Here is an 18260-nt window from a genome sequence, read left to right on the forward strand (position 1 = left end):
GGTGTTGAACAATGGGAACACATGGACACAGGGAGGGGAGCACTATACACTGGGGTCTGTTGGGGGGTAGTGGGGGGGACAGCAGGGGGTGGGGAGTCGGGGAGAGATAGCATGGGGAGAAATGCCACATATAGGTGAAGGGGAGGAAGGCAGCAAATCACACTGACACGTGTGCACCTATGCAACAACATTGCATGTTTTTCACATGTACCCCAAAACCTAAAATGCAATTAAAAAAAAAAAAACAATTCCTTGGAGTAGATTTCTTTATCTTCATACTCCAAGTGCCTGATATGACCACAACAAAGTCTTCTGAAAAGAGCAGGATTTTACTTCTCACACTCTAATTTAGAGTCTTAATAAAATTGAATCTAGTATGTAACTCTAAACAAGTTTTGTGAATGGGTTTCAGTGCCAATAATAAATCAACATTTCTCAGGAAACTAAAAGGGGAGGGGTGAGCAGGGCTCTCTGAGCCAATACAATGACCCCACCAGTGACAAAGGTCATTTTGCAGTTTGCCATTTAAGAACATAACCAAATAAAATTTAAAAGCTGGTGAAAGCAGTTGTTTCTACATTGCAGAAAATGATTAGCCCTATCACAGCAAGGAGAATTTAAACTCTTAGTTTAAGAAATAAGAAATATGTTTAAAATATTTAAAAAGGATTTCAGAGAAATGGTTTCTAAAAAGTCTTAGAATTTGAACGGTGAAGATTTATGTAGGAAAATCTACTATATTAAGCATATTTCTTCTAAGATGCCGAATAAATGGGTGCTAATGTTTCAGTTTGCATGTTTACTGGGAAGAAGACCCTGTTAAGAAACTTCCATGATAACTTAAAGCTTAAAAAATATACAATATGAAAATAAAAGTATGATGCTGTTAGGAAAATATTTTTGAATGCTTAGTAAGTCAAAGTACAGGCAAACACTTGCAGCTCAGAAATCTTTTGTAATATAGTAACTGTGGCTATCCGCTAATTTGGATGGAAAAACCTAAAGATTATTCCTACTTTAAGATGTAAATCTTGGATTACAATTAACTCTTTTTTGTACTTGTCTGTCACTCACTATGCATTCTACCCTCCCCTCATCACTACAAAATCCAATGATCAGTTATAGAAAAAAAATATCTTAATTGTCAACCCTACAGACTAGTTTAAGGGCTTTTGACCTAATCTTTCGAAATATTTATTGAGCAGTTCTTTTTGTAAATGGGATAAAATTGTTAGAAAAGATTCTTAAGTCCAAAGGCAAGTCATGAAATAAAATGTGGCTACTATAAAAATAGCTTTTGTAATCAAATATTGTTTTCACATTTTATTATGAAAAGAAAAAAATCTCATCTTAAATCTTTCATTTCAGCTTGTTCCAAAGTAATATAAATTACTAAGCAAAAAATAAAAAGCATTATGCATTACAGCTCTCCCTTTCATTTTCCATCACTTAATGACCACATGGAATCTAGTGATAAGAAGCTGTTTCTCACCACTCCCTACCAGCATGATAAGGGAAGGGTTTGATACAAGTATGCCAGTAAATGATTAACAACCAGTCCAGTGGTGGGGAGGAGGAACTGTTTCACAGCATTTAGATTTCCATGCTGTATATGCACTCTCACCATGGGTTTCAAACTAGTGTAATTTCAGGCTACTAACATTATTGTCTATTAAATCAGCAAGTGTTTATGATATTCATTGGGATGTAGGAGATGTGAGGCCACCTTGGTAAAGGACCACTGGGCCAAACTCTCAAGTATCCTAATGTCAAAAGTTTGTGATTCTCTCACCCTTGTTTTTGAGAGAAGAGGGTTAAGTGAACACTAGCAAAATCTACCATCTCCTATACTCAGAGCTCTCCCTCTCCCAAACCATGGCAAACAGAGCTCATTAGGAAGAAAAAAGCCCAAAACTCCTGAGCATCATGTGGTTTTCTCTGAGAGTAGAGAGGTCTCAGAAACTACATTCACAAAGAGTTTGTTAAGGCCTCATTGTGTGAACAAGGAGATATGAAAGATTTCAAAATAAAAAAACCTGAAAACAGGAAGATAGCAGATCATAGCACAGCAGATCTTTAATTAGTTTACATTAAGTATTCTAAATAGGGATGATGAGTTTAAAACAATACAATTCTTCTCCTAATTTCTCTCTCCTCAATCATTTGCAACTTACAGAAACCAAATAAAATAGGTTAATGGATTTATCAGAGAGGTTAAAAAAAAAAGCTAGTCTGCTAAAAGCACACATTGTTTGAGAGAGTTCAAGGCAATGTGGGTCCTGGATATTAGATCAAGAGAGCCTGGGTGAGATGTTGTATGCAGCCAGCAGTAGTGTTACCATGGCAACTTCAAACCAAGATCCAGGTTCTTAAAGCAACTGCCCATAGAAACTGTGTTCCCACCAATTCTGCAATGCTTCCAACAACCCAAAATGGCTGCTGTCCCCAGAGAACTGGTATAGGAGATGATTTTACCCACCTAACATACCTTGGGAGTTAATTTATGCAAAGAAGACTTTGAGGAAATGATCCCTTTTGCTTCCTGGGGCATAAATCTCAGGCATACTGTCACTTTGGAACCTAGCTTCCACATTTAGCCCTGTCTTCTTCACCTCTCCAAGGACCATTTTTAAAGCACCATGCTTTATCTTACTTCTTCAAGCATATTCACATTATTCTATCACAGAAAAGCAAAAAATTCCTCAATTTGACTCATGCAACCCTTTCCAATTCCTATGTGATTTCTTTCTACAACACATGATCAGGTGTCTCCATTTCCTAACCAGAATAAACCTGGAAATGTAATGTACAGTGGCCCCATTGTCAATGCAGACAATCAATAGAGTCATCTGTCACACTCTGTCCCTGCTACCCTGATTTATTTTTCTTCTTAGTACACATTACTACCTGGCACTACACACACACACACACACACACACACACACACACACACATTTTATATGTTATTTAAGCCCCTATTAAAATAGGGTCTTTGCTCATTTTTGCTTATTGCTATATCTCCAGAGCTTAGCATAGTAACTGGCATGCAGTGCACACTCACGATATATTTGTTGAAATAATTTATTAATGAATGAATAGAGTTTATAAAACTTCAGAGACTGCAATTCAAAACCCCTCACAAATTCAATGGTATATATGCCTACTGAAGGCATTCACAGTTTAAAAACAAACAAAACAAAACAAGAATCCCATAATGAATTGGCCAAACAAAATGTTCCTGGGGCAGTCTCTAAACTGATTCTCCTACTGTTATGTGGAAGAGCTCCTGCTATAGAGCTAGTGCATTTTGCAATCACATTTTGTTATTTATTGTGTAATAATCTTAAGAAAGTTTCCTCAGCCTGTTACCACAGGTATAAAACAGAGATAATAATCATTCTGCCTTGGTGGCTAATGTGAAGATTAAACACGGTGACATGTACAATTACTCAGCCAAGTGACTGATGCCTGGTAAATGTCCCATTAGTGTGAGCTATCATCATCACCATTATCCTTAAGGTCACTGATGACCTCCTTTTTTCCTAAGGCTCACGGTTTTGCCTCAATCCTTAAACTCTATGCTATGGTTGGTATTTTTAATCACGTATTTCCCTAAAATCAGCATTTCCCAAAGGGTGATCTGTGGAAAAGTACTTCCTTAAGGATGTACACAGAATTTGTCAACATTGTTCAATAAGACAAACACATTATCAAGTTCATTGTGTTCCAGATTACAATAAAGGTCAAGAAAAGGTACTATGGAGGTCCTTAAGCCAGCTTGCCTGGAGTGATTTAAGAGAGTTTCAGAGCTTTTGGAGTGATTGACTTGAACACTATGCTTAATGGTGAAACAACAGTAGCATTAAAATGAGAAACAAGGTAGAAATGACACCATTACCAATTTTATTTAACATTATTGGACAAGTACTAGTCAATGCCATTAGATAAGGGTGAAATGAGGCACAAAAATTAGAGAAGAGAGAAAATTATCATAGTGGATACATAGTGGAAACTTAGCCTGGAAAATTGATGAGAAGGAATGAATAAATGAAAGAAAGAAAAACAAAAAGAGAAATCAAGGAATAAAGTGTCTAATTTAAAAATTACTGTTTTTTTTTTTTTTGAGACAGAGTCTTGCTGTCACCCAGGCTGGAATGCAGTGGTGCAATCTCAGCTCACTGCAACCTCCACCTCCTGGGTTCAAGCAATTCTCCTGTCTCAGCCTCCCAAGTAGCTGGGATTACAGGTGTACGCCACCATGCCTGGCTAATTTTTTTTTTTTTGTATTATTAGTAGAGAAGGGGTTTCACCATGTTGGCCAGACTGGTCTTGAACTCCTGACCTCGTGGATCCACCTGCCTGGGCCTCTCAAAGTGCTGGGATAACAGCTGTGAGCCACCGTGCCCAGCCAAAATTAATATTTAAAAATAAATACCTACCTTATATACAATGAGTTAGAAAATATGATTGGAAAAAAATAAGCTCACTTCTTAGAGCATCATGAACTCAACAAGAACTCTGAAGAATCCACTTAAAAAATATCTTCAAAATCACCAAAAGGCACAATAGAATATTTGAACAGAAAAAAACTAGTTTTTATTTTTGGATGAAAGGAAACAGTATTATAAAGACTTTAATTCCTCCAAATAAATCTACAAATGTAATGAAATATCAATTAAAATATTAACAAATTTTTCTTCATATTAGAGAGCCTTATTCTAAACTTCACATGGAAAAATAGCATGGCCAGCTTGCCAGGAAATTCCTGAAGAAGCATTATAACCGTTCAACTTTTCATTAAAATGTATGACAAAGCTCCAGTAAAAAGAGTTGTGCTGGTATAAGTTTAGAGAGACAGAGAAATAAGAGTACGTGGTCTAGAAATAGCCTAAAAAAATACAAATCAGTAGGTAAATCCTGGTTTAGTCAATAAATTGTGTTGGGACATCTGATTTGGGGGAATTAAAAAAGTAAAGCAGAATATCTCTCTAACTCTTTACTCAGAATAAACTCAGAAGAAATATTTAAATGCAAAACATAAAAACCTTAAAAAATTACAATAAAGTAGGGCAGAATTTTCTAAAATAATATTCTTTGAATAAAGAATGTTTTCTATGCAAGGCACAAAACCCAAGAGCCATAAAAAAAGAAAATATTTGCAATATTCAACAAAGAATTCATTTCTTCAAAATATAAAAAGTTCTCCCAAATCAATAAGAAGAATTACCAGACACACTTTAAAATAGATTTTTAAAATGTGAACATAAAGTTTTACAGAAGAAATGCAAATGCCTTTCAATGAAAAGGTGTTTAATCTCACTCATAATTGGAGAAATATAAAAATGAGATACCATTTTGGCTTATTGGATTGAAGAATGAAAATAGTTAAAACATAGTATTGACATGGATGCAGAAAAATAGACTCTGTCTTACACTGTCGGTGGCAAAGTAAAATGATTCAACCTTGTTGTCATTTCATTAGCTATCAAAACTTTAAATGCACCTCCCTTTGATCCAGCAATTACAACCCTAGTAAGCTCTCTTATATGTAAACTTACATATGTGCTCCAAGAGCTACATATAAGGATGTGGTAGAGGCATTCTTTCAAATACTATACAACTATTAAAAAGGATGAAAGTTCTTTGAAATACGTAAAGTAAAATAAGCAGAGTTGAGATTCCCTGTATATAGTATAGGCCCATTATAGAATAACAAAAAATGTATATACTTCATACTTGCACAGTAAATATCCGAAAGGATATAAAATAAACTATCATAGAAGTCATTTTTGGGGTATACTTCTTACTGCTTGGGGTTGAAGTGGAATGAGGAGTCATCTTTCAATATACACTCACTTGAATATACTGAACATATATGTTTCCCATAGAACACCACCGTGTTTGCAGAGAGAAAACTACCACACATAACATTAAGAGTTTTTTTCTACATCAAATTATTTTCCCCTTAAAGTGTTTCAAATACAGCCAACAGATATATGAAATGTGGGCTGTCTTCACGAGAAGCATCTAAGGCATGAATAACAATGGAATCTTTCTGCAAGTACATATACTTACACCTTCAGAAGTATCATAAACCTAGATAAATTCATTCCTTCATCTATTCACCCATCAAATAATATTACACTCTTACTAGGTCCCAGGCATCATCCTAGGTGCTGTGACACAGGTGAATATAACTAAGTCCTCATGAAGCTTACATTTTCATGGGGAAGAAAGACAAACAAAGGAATAAATATTAAGTGGTTATGAAGTATTAAGGAAATATTAAGTGCTATGAAGATAAACAACGCAGAGTAAGGAGAGAGTGCACCATGGAGGTGGGGAGTGCTCTTTTACACAGGGTCATCAGTGAATGCATCTACGAGGTGACATTAAAGCAGAGATTTTAATGAAGTAAGGACGTGAGCCATGGAAGTATCTGGGGAAGATAGGAAAAAGGCTGATGGGCTCAAAGAAGAACAATAGGGCTGGCACAGCCAAAGGGAAATTAGTGAGGCGAAGATGAGACTGGAAAAGTAAGAAGAGACTAAGGGACAGAGTGCCTTGTAGACCACAGCAAGCCTCTGGGTTTTGGTCTAAGTATGATGGGGGCTACTGCAGGCTTATAAGTAGGGGAGTGATTCATCTTATTTTAACTTTTTAAAAGATCATCCTGGTTTCTGTGAGGAAAGCAGACTGTAGTGGGGCGAAAGAGGAAGGAAGTACAGAGACTAGAAAAGAGGCATCCCTAGGATGGAGCCTGGTTGTTGCAGTGCCCAAATGCTTGTTGCAATGAATAGAAGAAACACATAGTAAGAAAACAAAACCATGCTTATGTGGATGAGGGTAACAGGGAAGTTTCTAATGCCACCTAGATTACATTTATCTCAAACAACTAAAAAACATTGACAAGGATAGGGTGCCATGTCATTTTAACCTTTATGTCTAAGTAAGTTAATTCTCTATTATTCAGTGAAGTGGTCTCTGGCCAACAGAATTCTTACATAACTCACATTTGGACTCTTGGACTGAATACTCCAAGGACTATAAAAAGTACAGTCAAACATCAACTGGCCAAGAGATCATGGTGGCTTGGACAAAGGCAAAAGACTATAATGGCTTGGGTGGGGATAACTGTGATTGCAGTTGTGGGAAGCAGTGATTTACAGAACATATTTTGAGGCTACAGCCAATAGGATTTGCTGCTGGAATGGATGTAGTATATGACAAAAGAGAGGAACCAAGAATGGCTCCAAGCTTTTTAACCTGAGCAACTGGTTAAATGGTGGTACCATTTACTAAGTTGGAAACAGCCAGGGAAAGAAGAGTTATGGGGAAATATCAGTGTCTTGTTTTAGATGCATTAAGCTTGAGATGCCTAAATGAGCTAAACGTGTGTTGCCAAAGAGCAGAAATGTGTTACACATCTTTGCATCCCTAGGATGGAGCCTGCACATTGCAGTGCCCAAATACTTGTGTCAATGAACTGAAGAATCACATATTAAGAAAACAAAACCATGCTTATGTGGATGAGGGCAACAGGGAAATTTCTAATGCTCCCTAGATTATATTTATCTCAAGCAACTAAGAAACTTTGACAAAGATAGGGTGCCATGCCACTTTAACCTTTATGCCTAAGTAAGTCAGCAGATTCTAAATACTGCTAGCACATTTTCTGATCTTTGAACCAGCATTGTGCTTTTTGGCAGAAGACAACAGAGAATATCAGTGTATACACAAACTTGCCCTTGATACATAAAACCATTCCTATCTATCTATCTAATCTATACTTATGCCCATCTGTATTTTGTACTTCCTTTCAGATAAGTAATTCTCTCCTTTTAGAAAGACCAAATTTTCTAATCCCTTTGATAGGCTAAAAAAAGATAGAGTTGTCTCAAGTAACAAACAGATGAAAGCTAACAATTAACTTCAATTTGCCCTGAATTCAACAGACTGGTTGTCTAGACAGTCCTAATTTATTTGATTATTGTTCAGCATTCATCTTCACTTTAGATAAAAGCATCTCATCCAAGTTAGGGAATGCAATTACCCCTTAATTCATTATTCATCCCATTCTTTTATTGAAACTTAAAATATACCAGGGACACTCCATATTCCTGTCCTTGGATTCTGCACACTAGGATGGGCTGTAGTTTAAAGCAGTGATTCCCTAAATGTTTTATGGAACACGAGTCCTCAAGAAAGATGCTCTGGGGAAAAGTATCAATGTTCATGAAAGTTGAGATACCATGTACTGTTTCTCCTTCTGGGAAATTCCTGGTGCACATTGGCATATTGTCCTGAGAAGTCCTGCAGTAAAAAGATCCACTTAACTCAGCATTTATCCACCCTCTGCTTTTTTAAAAAATGTATAACTGAAAACACACTTTAGGAAAGCTTGTTTCATCTCTTATAAGATTGATTGTTCCAATAGTATAATAAACTCCCGAAGGAAAGGTCCTAAGTGAACAATGCCTAGAGCACAAGCTGAGCATGTTGGAGCAAGGTTTTAGTGTAGCTATGGTGTATACTTTGATGCCTGTCTAGTCATTTCTCTTTATTCCTGAAAGTGACATCTTTCTTCAACTTTGATATTCATCATCACCTAGGAATGTGTACAGAGTACACTGCGTGATACATTAAGTTAATTCTCTATTATTCAGTGAAGTGGTCTCTGGCCAACAGAATTCTTACATAACTGCACATTTGGACTCTTGGACTGAACACTCCAAGGACAATGAAAAGTAAAGTCAAACATCAACTCATATTGCCTCATCTGCAACTCACATGCCCAAAGCAGAAAAGCAGAGAGCAAAACCCACAAGTATTACTCAAGGCATATAGTGATGCACAATTGACAAATATTTACTGAATGAATGAACAGATACATACAAGCAAGAAAATGATCTTCAACTTAGGCCACAGCTCCCAGCTAACTCATTTAATCTAGAAACGGTCACTTTAACGGTCATCTTCATTACATTTCAGAATTTACCCAAAATCTATGACACTTCTGTCAAGTACTTCCTCTATGAAATCATTTCCTTGTCACTTCCTCCAGGTAAAATTGATTCCTCCCTCCCCTGCGCTGACGTTGAACCTCTGAACCAACTTCAAGTATGAAGAGCATGTCAGGCTCATCACTGTAACCCCTGTGACATAGAGGTTACAGAGTCTATGCCTCACATAAGTCACTGAATAGACGACAAGCTAACGATACTTTAAACAATCTTTGAAAACTACTAAAAGAAATCATCTCAACCACCACAGCCTTCCGTTTCCTTCAACAATGTTTGTTTTCTCTCAAATTCTTTCTTTTCAAAACATGTCAAGTTCACTTCTCTAGTTACTATGGACCTAACGTAGGAAACGTAGGTGCCTTCATTTCCAGCCTGAATGTTTTCACTCTTTTCATCATGGTCTCTTTAGAAATTCATTACCAGTAACTGTCTAAAGATGTAATGAATCCTCTGAAATATTTTTCACCACTTTCATGAAGTCTCAGTATCAGCTAAAAATAATTACACTACTAGGACAGTGACACAGAAGAGGCTTCCAGAACACTGGCATGGTGCAAGGGAGAAAAACATCTACGCATAAAAACATCTACGCATTTTTTTTGCGAAAAAATCCAATAGCTTTCATCATATTTTTGAAGAGACATTCGGTCCAAAACGTCAAGAATCACTGATCTAAACTATCCCAACAATCTCTACATATCCTAAATGTACTAGGAATGAACTTTCCAAAAAGGAAATAGATTTGTCATGTGAAAGTCATTTTACCTAATATGGTGCCCCATATTTTTAAATGTAAATGTTCAGAAAGCAATAACATTCCCTGTGATACCTTATAATATATAAATTACTATCAAGCAACAGTCACTATATTATAAGTTTTAGAGTATCAACCTCCAAAGTAAAGCAATAATAAAGTTTACTGCAGGTCTATGGATGAGCTGACAAAGCAAGTCCAGTGAGGTGAGGCATACAAAGAGCACTGTCCTGGAAGTCAGTATTTTAGGCATCTATGGACAAGCTATATACAGCTAAGAATTTTGTGGGATTTGGTAATTCACTTGACCCCTCCGAGCCTCTGTTTCAATCCCTTTGGGCTCTTACAGGTCACCATTCTATGACCCTTGGACATGGTTAATATATAGTTACTTCAACTCTTAAAGCTATCATCTGTTTTTTATGTTCTCAACACTCTTACCTAATCAGTCAATTAAATATTGCTAATGAGTGTGCTTTGTTTACTTTGGCCTAGCAAAAACTACACAAGCATTTTTAAAGTCTCAGAGAAGCCACGAGGAAAGTGTGAATGAGCACCTGTGGAGAGACCGAGGCCCATTTAAGTTTGTGAAGAATGTCTGTATGAGAGATAATGCAAACTCTTCCCAGAATCAAGCATGGAAGAAAAAAACTGTTGAGGAGGGTCCAAGAAAGAAAGCTAAAAAGACGATCTTCATGAAATTGACTAATTACTAAAAATTCATGCCAGAAGATATATCACATATAACTTAATCCAACTTCTTGGATGACAAAACCACAGTTCAAAGACTTTAAACTTCCCCAATACACAATGATAGATGGCAACATAACAAGAAATAGATTGTCTGAAGGAAAATAGAAATTGCTGGTAAAAATATAAAATATTTGTCACGATAAAGGAGGATAAACAGTCCCAAAAATCAATTTGTCTTAAATGCTCACAACATTTAGAAAATGTTTTGTTTCAAATTTTGAAGTTCTAACTACTCAAAATTAAAATGAAAAAAAACCTATCATTATGAAATCTATCCATCTCATACATACAAGTATATTCCTTAACAAGTATTTATTAGGTGTCTATATTTTATTTATTTATTTTTTTTTAAGAAGGAGTCTTGCTCTTGTCATCCAGGCTGGAGTGCAATGGCGTGATTTTGGCTCACTACAACCTCCACCTCCTGGGTTCAAGTGATTCTCCTGCCTCAGCCTCCCAAGTAGCTGGGATTACAGGTGTCCACCACCATGCCTGGCTAGTTTTTGTATTTTTAGTAGAGACGGGGTTTCACCATGTTGACCAGGCTGGTCTCCTGAGTTAAGGTGATCCACCCACCTTGGCCTCCCAAAGTGCTGGGATTACAGGCATGAGCCACCACACCTGGCTGGGTGTCTATATTTTCTAAATCACAGGGCTGGGCACCATATATGTAATATAAAACTACAATACAACCTTACTCTTTCTTTCTGTGTACACCTGAATGCAAATACCACAAGATTTTTCATAGGTTAAAATATTTCTATGCCACAACTGCAAAAAGATTGGGATCCATTATTCACCAATAATGGCTTTCTATGTTTCTTTTTCTCCATTATTGGTATGTGTAATGTATGGAATTATGCTATACTTAGACCTATTGTTAAATACATTTTTCTCAATAGCTGAGGATTATGTAACAATTAAAATCAATTAGTATTGACTAAATGCTAAAATTTTCCATTAAATGACAGATAAATCCAAAACCTCCTTCAACCATGAAGATTTAAAAAAAAAAATCAGAACACAAATAAATGTAATTCTTATACTCTTTGTTCAGCATAAAAAAAAGTTTATGAAGTAAAAACATCCTAGTTTATTTTTTAGAGAAATAAAATATAAAATAGGGGCAGAGAAGCGTCCTAAAAGCCACAAAATTAATGCTCACTCAGCCCACATTGAACCTCAGTGTATTTGAATAACTAAGGCACCAAAAATAAGCACCATTTCTTAAATGGAGGCTTTTCTTAATCACTGCAAAACCACACAGTACACGCTGCCAAGGTCTGGGTTTAAATGCCTAAAATGTGTCCTAGCAGAATAATTTTTACGGGTGATATACTTTAGCAAAAAGGGAAATTGTGGTATGTTGTGGACTCAATCATCGGAACGCTGAACATCAGTCATTTTTCTTGCAAAATGGCTTTTCTGTCTCTCAGATGATAAGAAGGATTCAATTCCTGCTGGTTTTATACAGCACTGAATTCTGGGCAGCTAGTGTTCTTAATTCTTTTAGCAGAGCTCAGCTCATGGACAAAAATGGAGAAGAGTTCTATTGCTTAAACGTTATTTGGACACAAAAAGGTCTTTCTACATTACACTTGGAATTTAATTGCAAAAAAATAAAATGAAGAAACACTTGATTCACCCAGGACAATCCAGTGTTATGACTAAGGCATTTTCACTGTGTACTCGCTGACCGACCACAGTTCACACGGGAACAAAAATCAAGGGTAGACATGGCACACGGGGGTCATCTCAATAGCTACCAGGATCACATACCTAGAGGCATAGGAAACAACTATTTTCATTCCCACTCTCCATTGGGAAATTGAGCACTGCTCATGCCTGGCTTACACCCTCATGACTGTATCTGTGCTCCTCTAGTCTCTCCTGTATGGTATGTGTTTTTTCCATCCTCTTATCTCTACCTGTTAAAATTCTACTTATCTCTAAAGATCCCTGAACTTTGTTCATATTCAGAACATTAATATTTATCTCACTGCACAGATATTTATCTCACTATATTCATATCAATTATTATCTCACTGTATTCATGTTAATTATTCACCTACTTGATTACTTCTTCAAGAAGATAGGAGACTTTATGTGCAGGGATGCTACTTACTTATCTTTATATACCTCTTTCTTTCCCCATGATCTGGTCACTGCTTAGCATATGTATGGGTAGAGGCTCCTGACATGCTTAAACAAGACAGAGCTACCTCTACTCGTAATGCGTTGAAAGCTACAGCCATCTGGCCATAATCACTAGCAAGGTGCTGTCAAGAAGATTAAAATCTTAGGTGATTGGACTAGATTGCCTTTTAAAACCCCTTTGACCCAAAGACTCAAATTCCAGACTCATGAAAGAAATATACATTGTGCCCTGCAGGTAGGCTTTTTTCTCATGTCCTTTTCTTCTCTCCCTAAAGAGAGCCATTTCAGAAATTCTCAGTTGAGGACAGATTTTAAATTCTTCTACCACTGTTTTTCTGTCATTTATTTTATCTGTGGTAGCTCATGAGTAAGAACTAGCACCTGAATTCAGTGGACTGAGCCATTATCCTTAAAATCAAATCATGAAATAAGAGATAGAAAATAAGTGTAAATTGTTTGTTAAGTACAGATTACAAGCTCTACAAGAGGAGAGAAAAATCAATGGGAGCCAGAGTGATCAAGGAAAGGATCTTCAACCAAGTATTGCAGGATAGATAGAATATAAATGTAAGAGAGAAGCACTGCCATGTTAAGAAAGATAAAAACAGAAAAGGCATGAAGGGACAAAATAAACGTAATGTAGCCTGAGGACACGAGGCAGTGAGACTAAAGCTCAAACCCATGTTGGAAAATAGTAGGAAATGCTACTTGTCCAACAAAGTGGGACAAATAATTGGAGGCATGATGGGGGGCGGGGTAGGGAGGTGTCTGAGAGGCTGCTAATAGGAGAGCATTGAAGGTCCTGAACAGAGGTGCAAGGTGATGAAATAAGTGTTTAAGAAAAATCAAGTCTGGGAGAACACTGCATGCAAGATGAACATAAAGGGAGAGCCATTATTGTAGCGGGTGGCAACTGGGAAGGGAGTCATAACCAGGTAGCTTCAGGGTTCAAGAGCTTTTGCAACAACATTGATGGAACTGGAGGCCATTATCTTAAGTGAAACAACTCAGAAATAGAAAGTCAAATACCATATGTTCTGACTTACAAGTGAGACCTAAATAATGTGCACACACAGACACAGAGGTATGGAATAATAGACATTGGCGACTGGAAGGGTGTGTGGGCAGGAGGAAGGTGGATGGTGAGAAATTACCTAATGGGTACAATGTACATTATGCGCCTTATGAATACACTAAAAGCCCAGATTTCACCACTACACAGTCTATCCATGTAACAAAACTGCAGTTGTATCCCTTACATTTATACAAAAATAATAAAAAGAGTATGTCCTGGTGATGGGGGGAGAGAGGTCATCATAGAGAAAGGCGAAGAGAGAGAGCCCCAAAGGGGAGTGAGAAGGATCTGCTAAAAGGGTGCAGAAGATGAAAGAGAATATTGTGTAAAAAATTATGGAAGGGATGGTGTGCTAAGAACAGAGTCAGGGAACTGAGGAAAAGCTGGATTGGCTACCACAGTAGCTTTGGTACATGTTAAATCTGTATTCAAGCATGAAATACCCAGGAGCAGTTAAGCTATGGGACAGGAATTCAGAGAAAGAAGAGGATTCAAATTAGAGACTTGAGAGCTTTCTACAGATAAGAGACTGCTGAAGTCCTAGAATGAGAAAGAGAGGGAGAGAGTCCCTAAGAGCCCCAAAGTGATGAACAGTGGAACCTTTGAAAACCAGATGTTTGCAAGAATATGAGCACAATGAAAGGGATAGAAAAGCAGCAATCAGTGCGGGATAAAAATTCGAGATCCAATAGCATCACAGCAAACATGAAAGGAGTTTTAAAAAGGAATGGGTGATAGATGATGAATGATGGTTAAGGACCAGAGCATTTTAAAGACATCACTAGACCAACAAATCAGCAGGGTTATTTTCCCTCTCAACTACTAACATACTATATAGAATTATTTAATTGATAGGCAGAAAAAGAGTTTGTGGCTGTAAGACATAGTCTATTTTGTGTTTTATAATGACAAATAAGGAGACACATCAAGATGCTGCCATTCTCTGTGCAGAGAGAGTAATTAAAAAATAATGTTGCTAATATGGATCAATTTTGAGTAATGTCACTTAGAATATGTACTCTTCCGGGGGGGTATATAATAGAAGTAACACTGCTGATGCTACAGACTGGTGATGTATTATGAATATGTGGGTAACCTATCAAAGTGTGCAAGTCTTAACAAAAGTTATAAAGAACATCTGAAGGCATATAAAACTGCCACAGGGACTATTAAGTAATTCATGGGATATTGCCAGGCACAGACAAAGATGGTATGTTTCTGAATTCACAAGAATGCTTGGGAAGTGATATTTCTTACCTGCTCTTTAAACACTCAGTTTATGTCCAGGATCTAACATGAGCCACACTTGGAACTACTTTCATTTTAGCTGTGAACCATCTGGGAAGGTACCACGGATAAAAAGCAATGCTTCTGATCAGTCTGAGTATTAAAAGCACTCAGATCTGACTGATGGAGATGACATTAGAGGAAGCCAAGTGCTTTTTCCAGTGTCACTGAAACTGGCCTCTGGAATAGGGGTATGAACTACTGTGCAAGAAATGCCCTCTACTTCCCCCAAATGGAAATAAATGAATAATTAATAGTGACCATGGACAGATTCAGGTTTTGTGGGTCCTAAAACTTATATAATTTGGGTACCCTCTCTAAGAAATAAGAAAGTAAAATTGCAAATACATGACTGAGTATGAAATTGGTTATTTATTTAGGATGAGAACCAGAAGAGACCTACAGTTATAAGACCATAAAACATAAAGGTTATCAGCTACATGGTAAATTCACCTCTGCTAATGACCATGTATTCAGCATAAAGTATAGAAAGGGAGGAAGAGCAGGTAATAAGGAAGAGGAAAAATTCAAAAAAAAAAAAAAATGTCCCTTAAGGAATTCTGGAGACTGAATAAGAAAAAAGACTAAGAATAAAACCCCAGAAAGAACTCTGAATTGCAGAATACAGATGGTATAGAGATGGGAGAGACCCCAGAACCCCTAGTCAATGTATATAACACATTGTCATCATATTTATTTTCCAGTGATTTACAACCATATTGCTTTTAGAAGGCTTGCCAAGTGGGACCAGATTTTGGGAAACACCAGGCCACTTCACTGCAGGTACTCAACAAGTGTTTGCTGAATGAATGAATAAGTAAATGCATGAAGAGAAACAAGGGAAATACTCCTTTTTCTTACTCTCCACCGGGAGCTGCTTTCCTCTGGTGCTCCAATACACATGCATGTTTTTCTTGGCACTGGCTGGAATTGTCAAAGCAACAGTTCATGCCAATCTCTTCTCTTGCTCTGTTCAGGATAAACATGTGACTGTTTTTCCTGAACAGGCCAAGTCAAAAGCTATCTCTACCGAACATTAACTTGTAAGCATGTTCAGAGTCTCCTCAAAAGGATTATATATAAAATGGCTACTGTGGGGTCACTCTACTTTCTCCCTCCCATCATCTTTCTCTTTCTGAATCAGATCCTGCAGGGATATCTCAGAAATTATTAACACCTAGTTGGGGGAGGATAGGTCAGTGTGGGATTCTAGCCAGGGCTGAAAGGCAACAAAATTCCTACATTTGAAACATTTCACCAATGATGGTAACATAAGTGACAATTATTATATCAATTATGATGAGGCTTCCAGGAAGATATTGAAAAGCCTCATGCACCACTCACTTGGTTAGCTACAAATCCAAGCCAGGACCAAGGGAACCCTGGCCCAGCAACTGGCTCATCAGAAGACAAGATTTAGGTGGTGGGAGCTCTTAGTGAAAGGAGGAAGGAGGATATAACAGGGCACTCAGCCCCTGCTTCATAAAGGGATTCTCTTTGGACAATAAATGCCCTACACCTTCCTGCAAGTTCATATATATATACATATATATATATATATATACACACACACACACACACGAATAGTTTAAAAGCTTATCCCCTCTTCCCCTCTTTTTTTTTAACCTTTTCCTAAAGAAGTCTGCCTTCTTCCTCTTCACCTACTAAATTTTCTACTTAAAATAGAGAAGAGCAAGACTGGAATAACACTACTGCTACCTCAATACTACAGAAATCTGTATCCTGATGTTCTGTTTAGGGCAAAGGATATGAAATCAGTGAGGCAAAGCAGCCACCTCAGTAATTAGGACTGCAGTTCTTAAATGGGAGAATATCGTTCAGCCACCTCCAAGCTAGGTGATTCGACCTCAAGAGTTATTGAAACTCCCCAGACCTGTTTCTTGGTTTTGCAAAACGGGAATGAATTTAGTTCCCAGCTCTCGGAACTGTTGAGGACTGAGAAAATCCACGTAAGGTGTTAAATATAACTGCACAGCAAAAGCTAATTAAATATTAGTATAACTAGTACAGGGTAAATTTAATAGTAGTAGTAAAATTATTGTGTCTGCCTTCCCCAGTCACACCACCAGCAAAACGGGCACAAACCCCACTCCCACCTCGCAGGATATGGGGCCAAGCCACGGCTACACTACACTCTCGCATGCACGAGAGACCCCCAAACGCCACAGCACTACTGCAGCTTCCCCACCCCTGACTGGCCAGCGCCCCCCAAGTCATCGCTACAGTCCACACTGACCTGAAATGCCACCTCCGATCACGACCACGTCGAACATGTGGCCCGCTATACTCGCCTTCTCTTGGCTAGTCATGCTTCTGTTGATACTGTCCTGGGTCGTAGGCACAGGAGTGGGGACCGCAAAGGGTGGAAAGGACCCTTTTACCAACTCCCCCGGGGAGTCCGGGGGCGGAGCCGATCCTTCTTTTGATATCCGGGGGTAGCCGGGCACTGAGGGCGGGGCGAACCCTTTTGCTGATACTCCGGGAGCGCCCAGGGGCGGAGCTGATCTTTCAGCTGATGCCCGGCGGGAGCTGGGCACTGTGAGCGGGGCGGACCCTTGTACTGATGTTCGGCGAGAGTTATTAGGTTTAGAACGTCCTTGAGTCCGCAGTTGGAAAGGATTGTTGGAGGCAGGAGGATCTTGTATTGAGCCCCGCGGAGTGTCGGGCACCGAGGGTGGTGGAGACTCCAGGCTTGATACTCGGGAGGTGTTAAGGGGTGCAGGAGGTGCTCGTGGCGTTACTCGGGAAATGTTATTGGGTAGAGGCGGTCCTGGTACCAAAACCCAGAGCTGGGTGCTGTGGATGTAGCAGATCCCTGTACTGACACGAGGGTGGTGTTACTGGGTGTAGAAGGTGCTTGAACTGACAGTTGCGAAAGGTCGCTGGGTATGGGAGGTCCCTGTACAAATATCCAGGGGTAGCCGGGCACTGAGGTCAGGGCGTAACCCGAGGGCAGGGCCGGCCCTTCCACCGAATCCTGGGGGGTGCTGAACATAGATGAAAAGGCCGAACCTTGTAGTGACTCTAACGACCAGTCTACGGACGGGATAGGTCTTGTTACTGATACCCGGGGAATGCCGTCGTTGTGGTTGGAGGTTGTGGCGGCCCCATCGGAGGAGTTGGAGCGGGGGTTAGACTCCGGGATCCGCCTGCCCAAGATGTAAGCGCTGAAACCTGCCAAGCTACTCTT

General features: G+C 38.5%; 1 protein-coding gene across 1 annotated transcript in view; it reads right to left on the bottom strand.

Annotated features, from left to right (window-relative positions):
- The window catches only part of MAOA (monoamine oxidase A), a 75312-nt gene extending 57851 nt beyond the window's left edge, over positions 1-17461 (bottom strand). Inside the window, exon 1 of the mRNA XM_012448161.3 lies at positions 17307-17461. Coding sequence (XP_012303584.2) covers positions 17307-17379 — 73 coding nt within the window. The 5' untranslated portion in view covers positions 17380-17461. The remainder of the gene's footprint in view (positions 1-17306) is intronic.
- Between the last annotated feature and the right edge of the window lie 799 nt (positions 17462-18260).

The sequence above is a fragment of the Aotus nancymaae genome, unplaced genomic scaffold (assembly GCF_030222135.1).
Source record: "Aotus nancymaae isolate 86718 unplaced genomic scaffold, 86718_ANA_hifiasm-v0.15.2.pri h1tg000058l, whole genome shotgun sequence".
NCBI lineage: Eukaryota > Metazoa > Chordata > Mammalia > Primates > Aotidae > Aotus > Aotus nancymaae.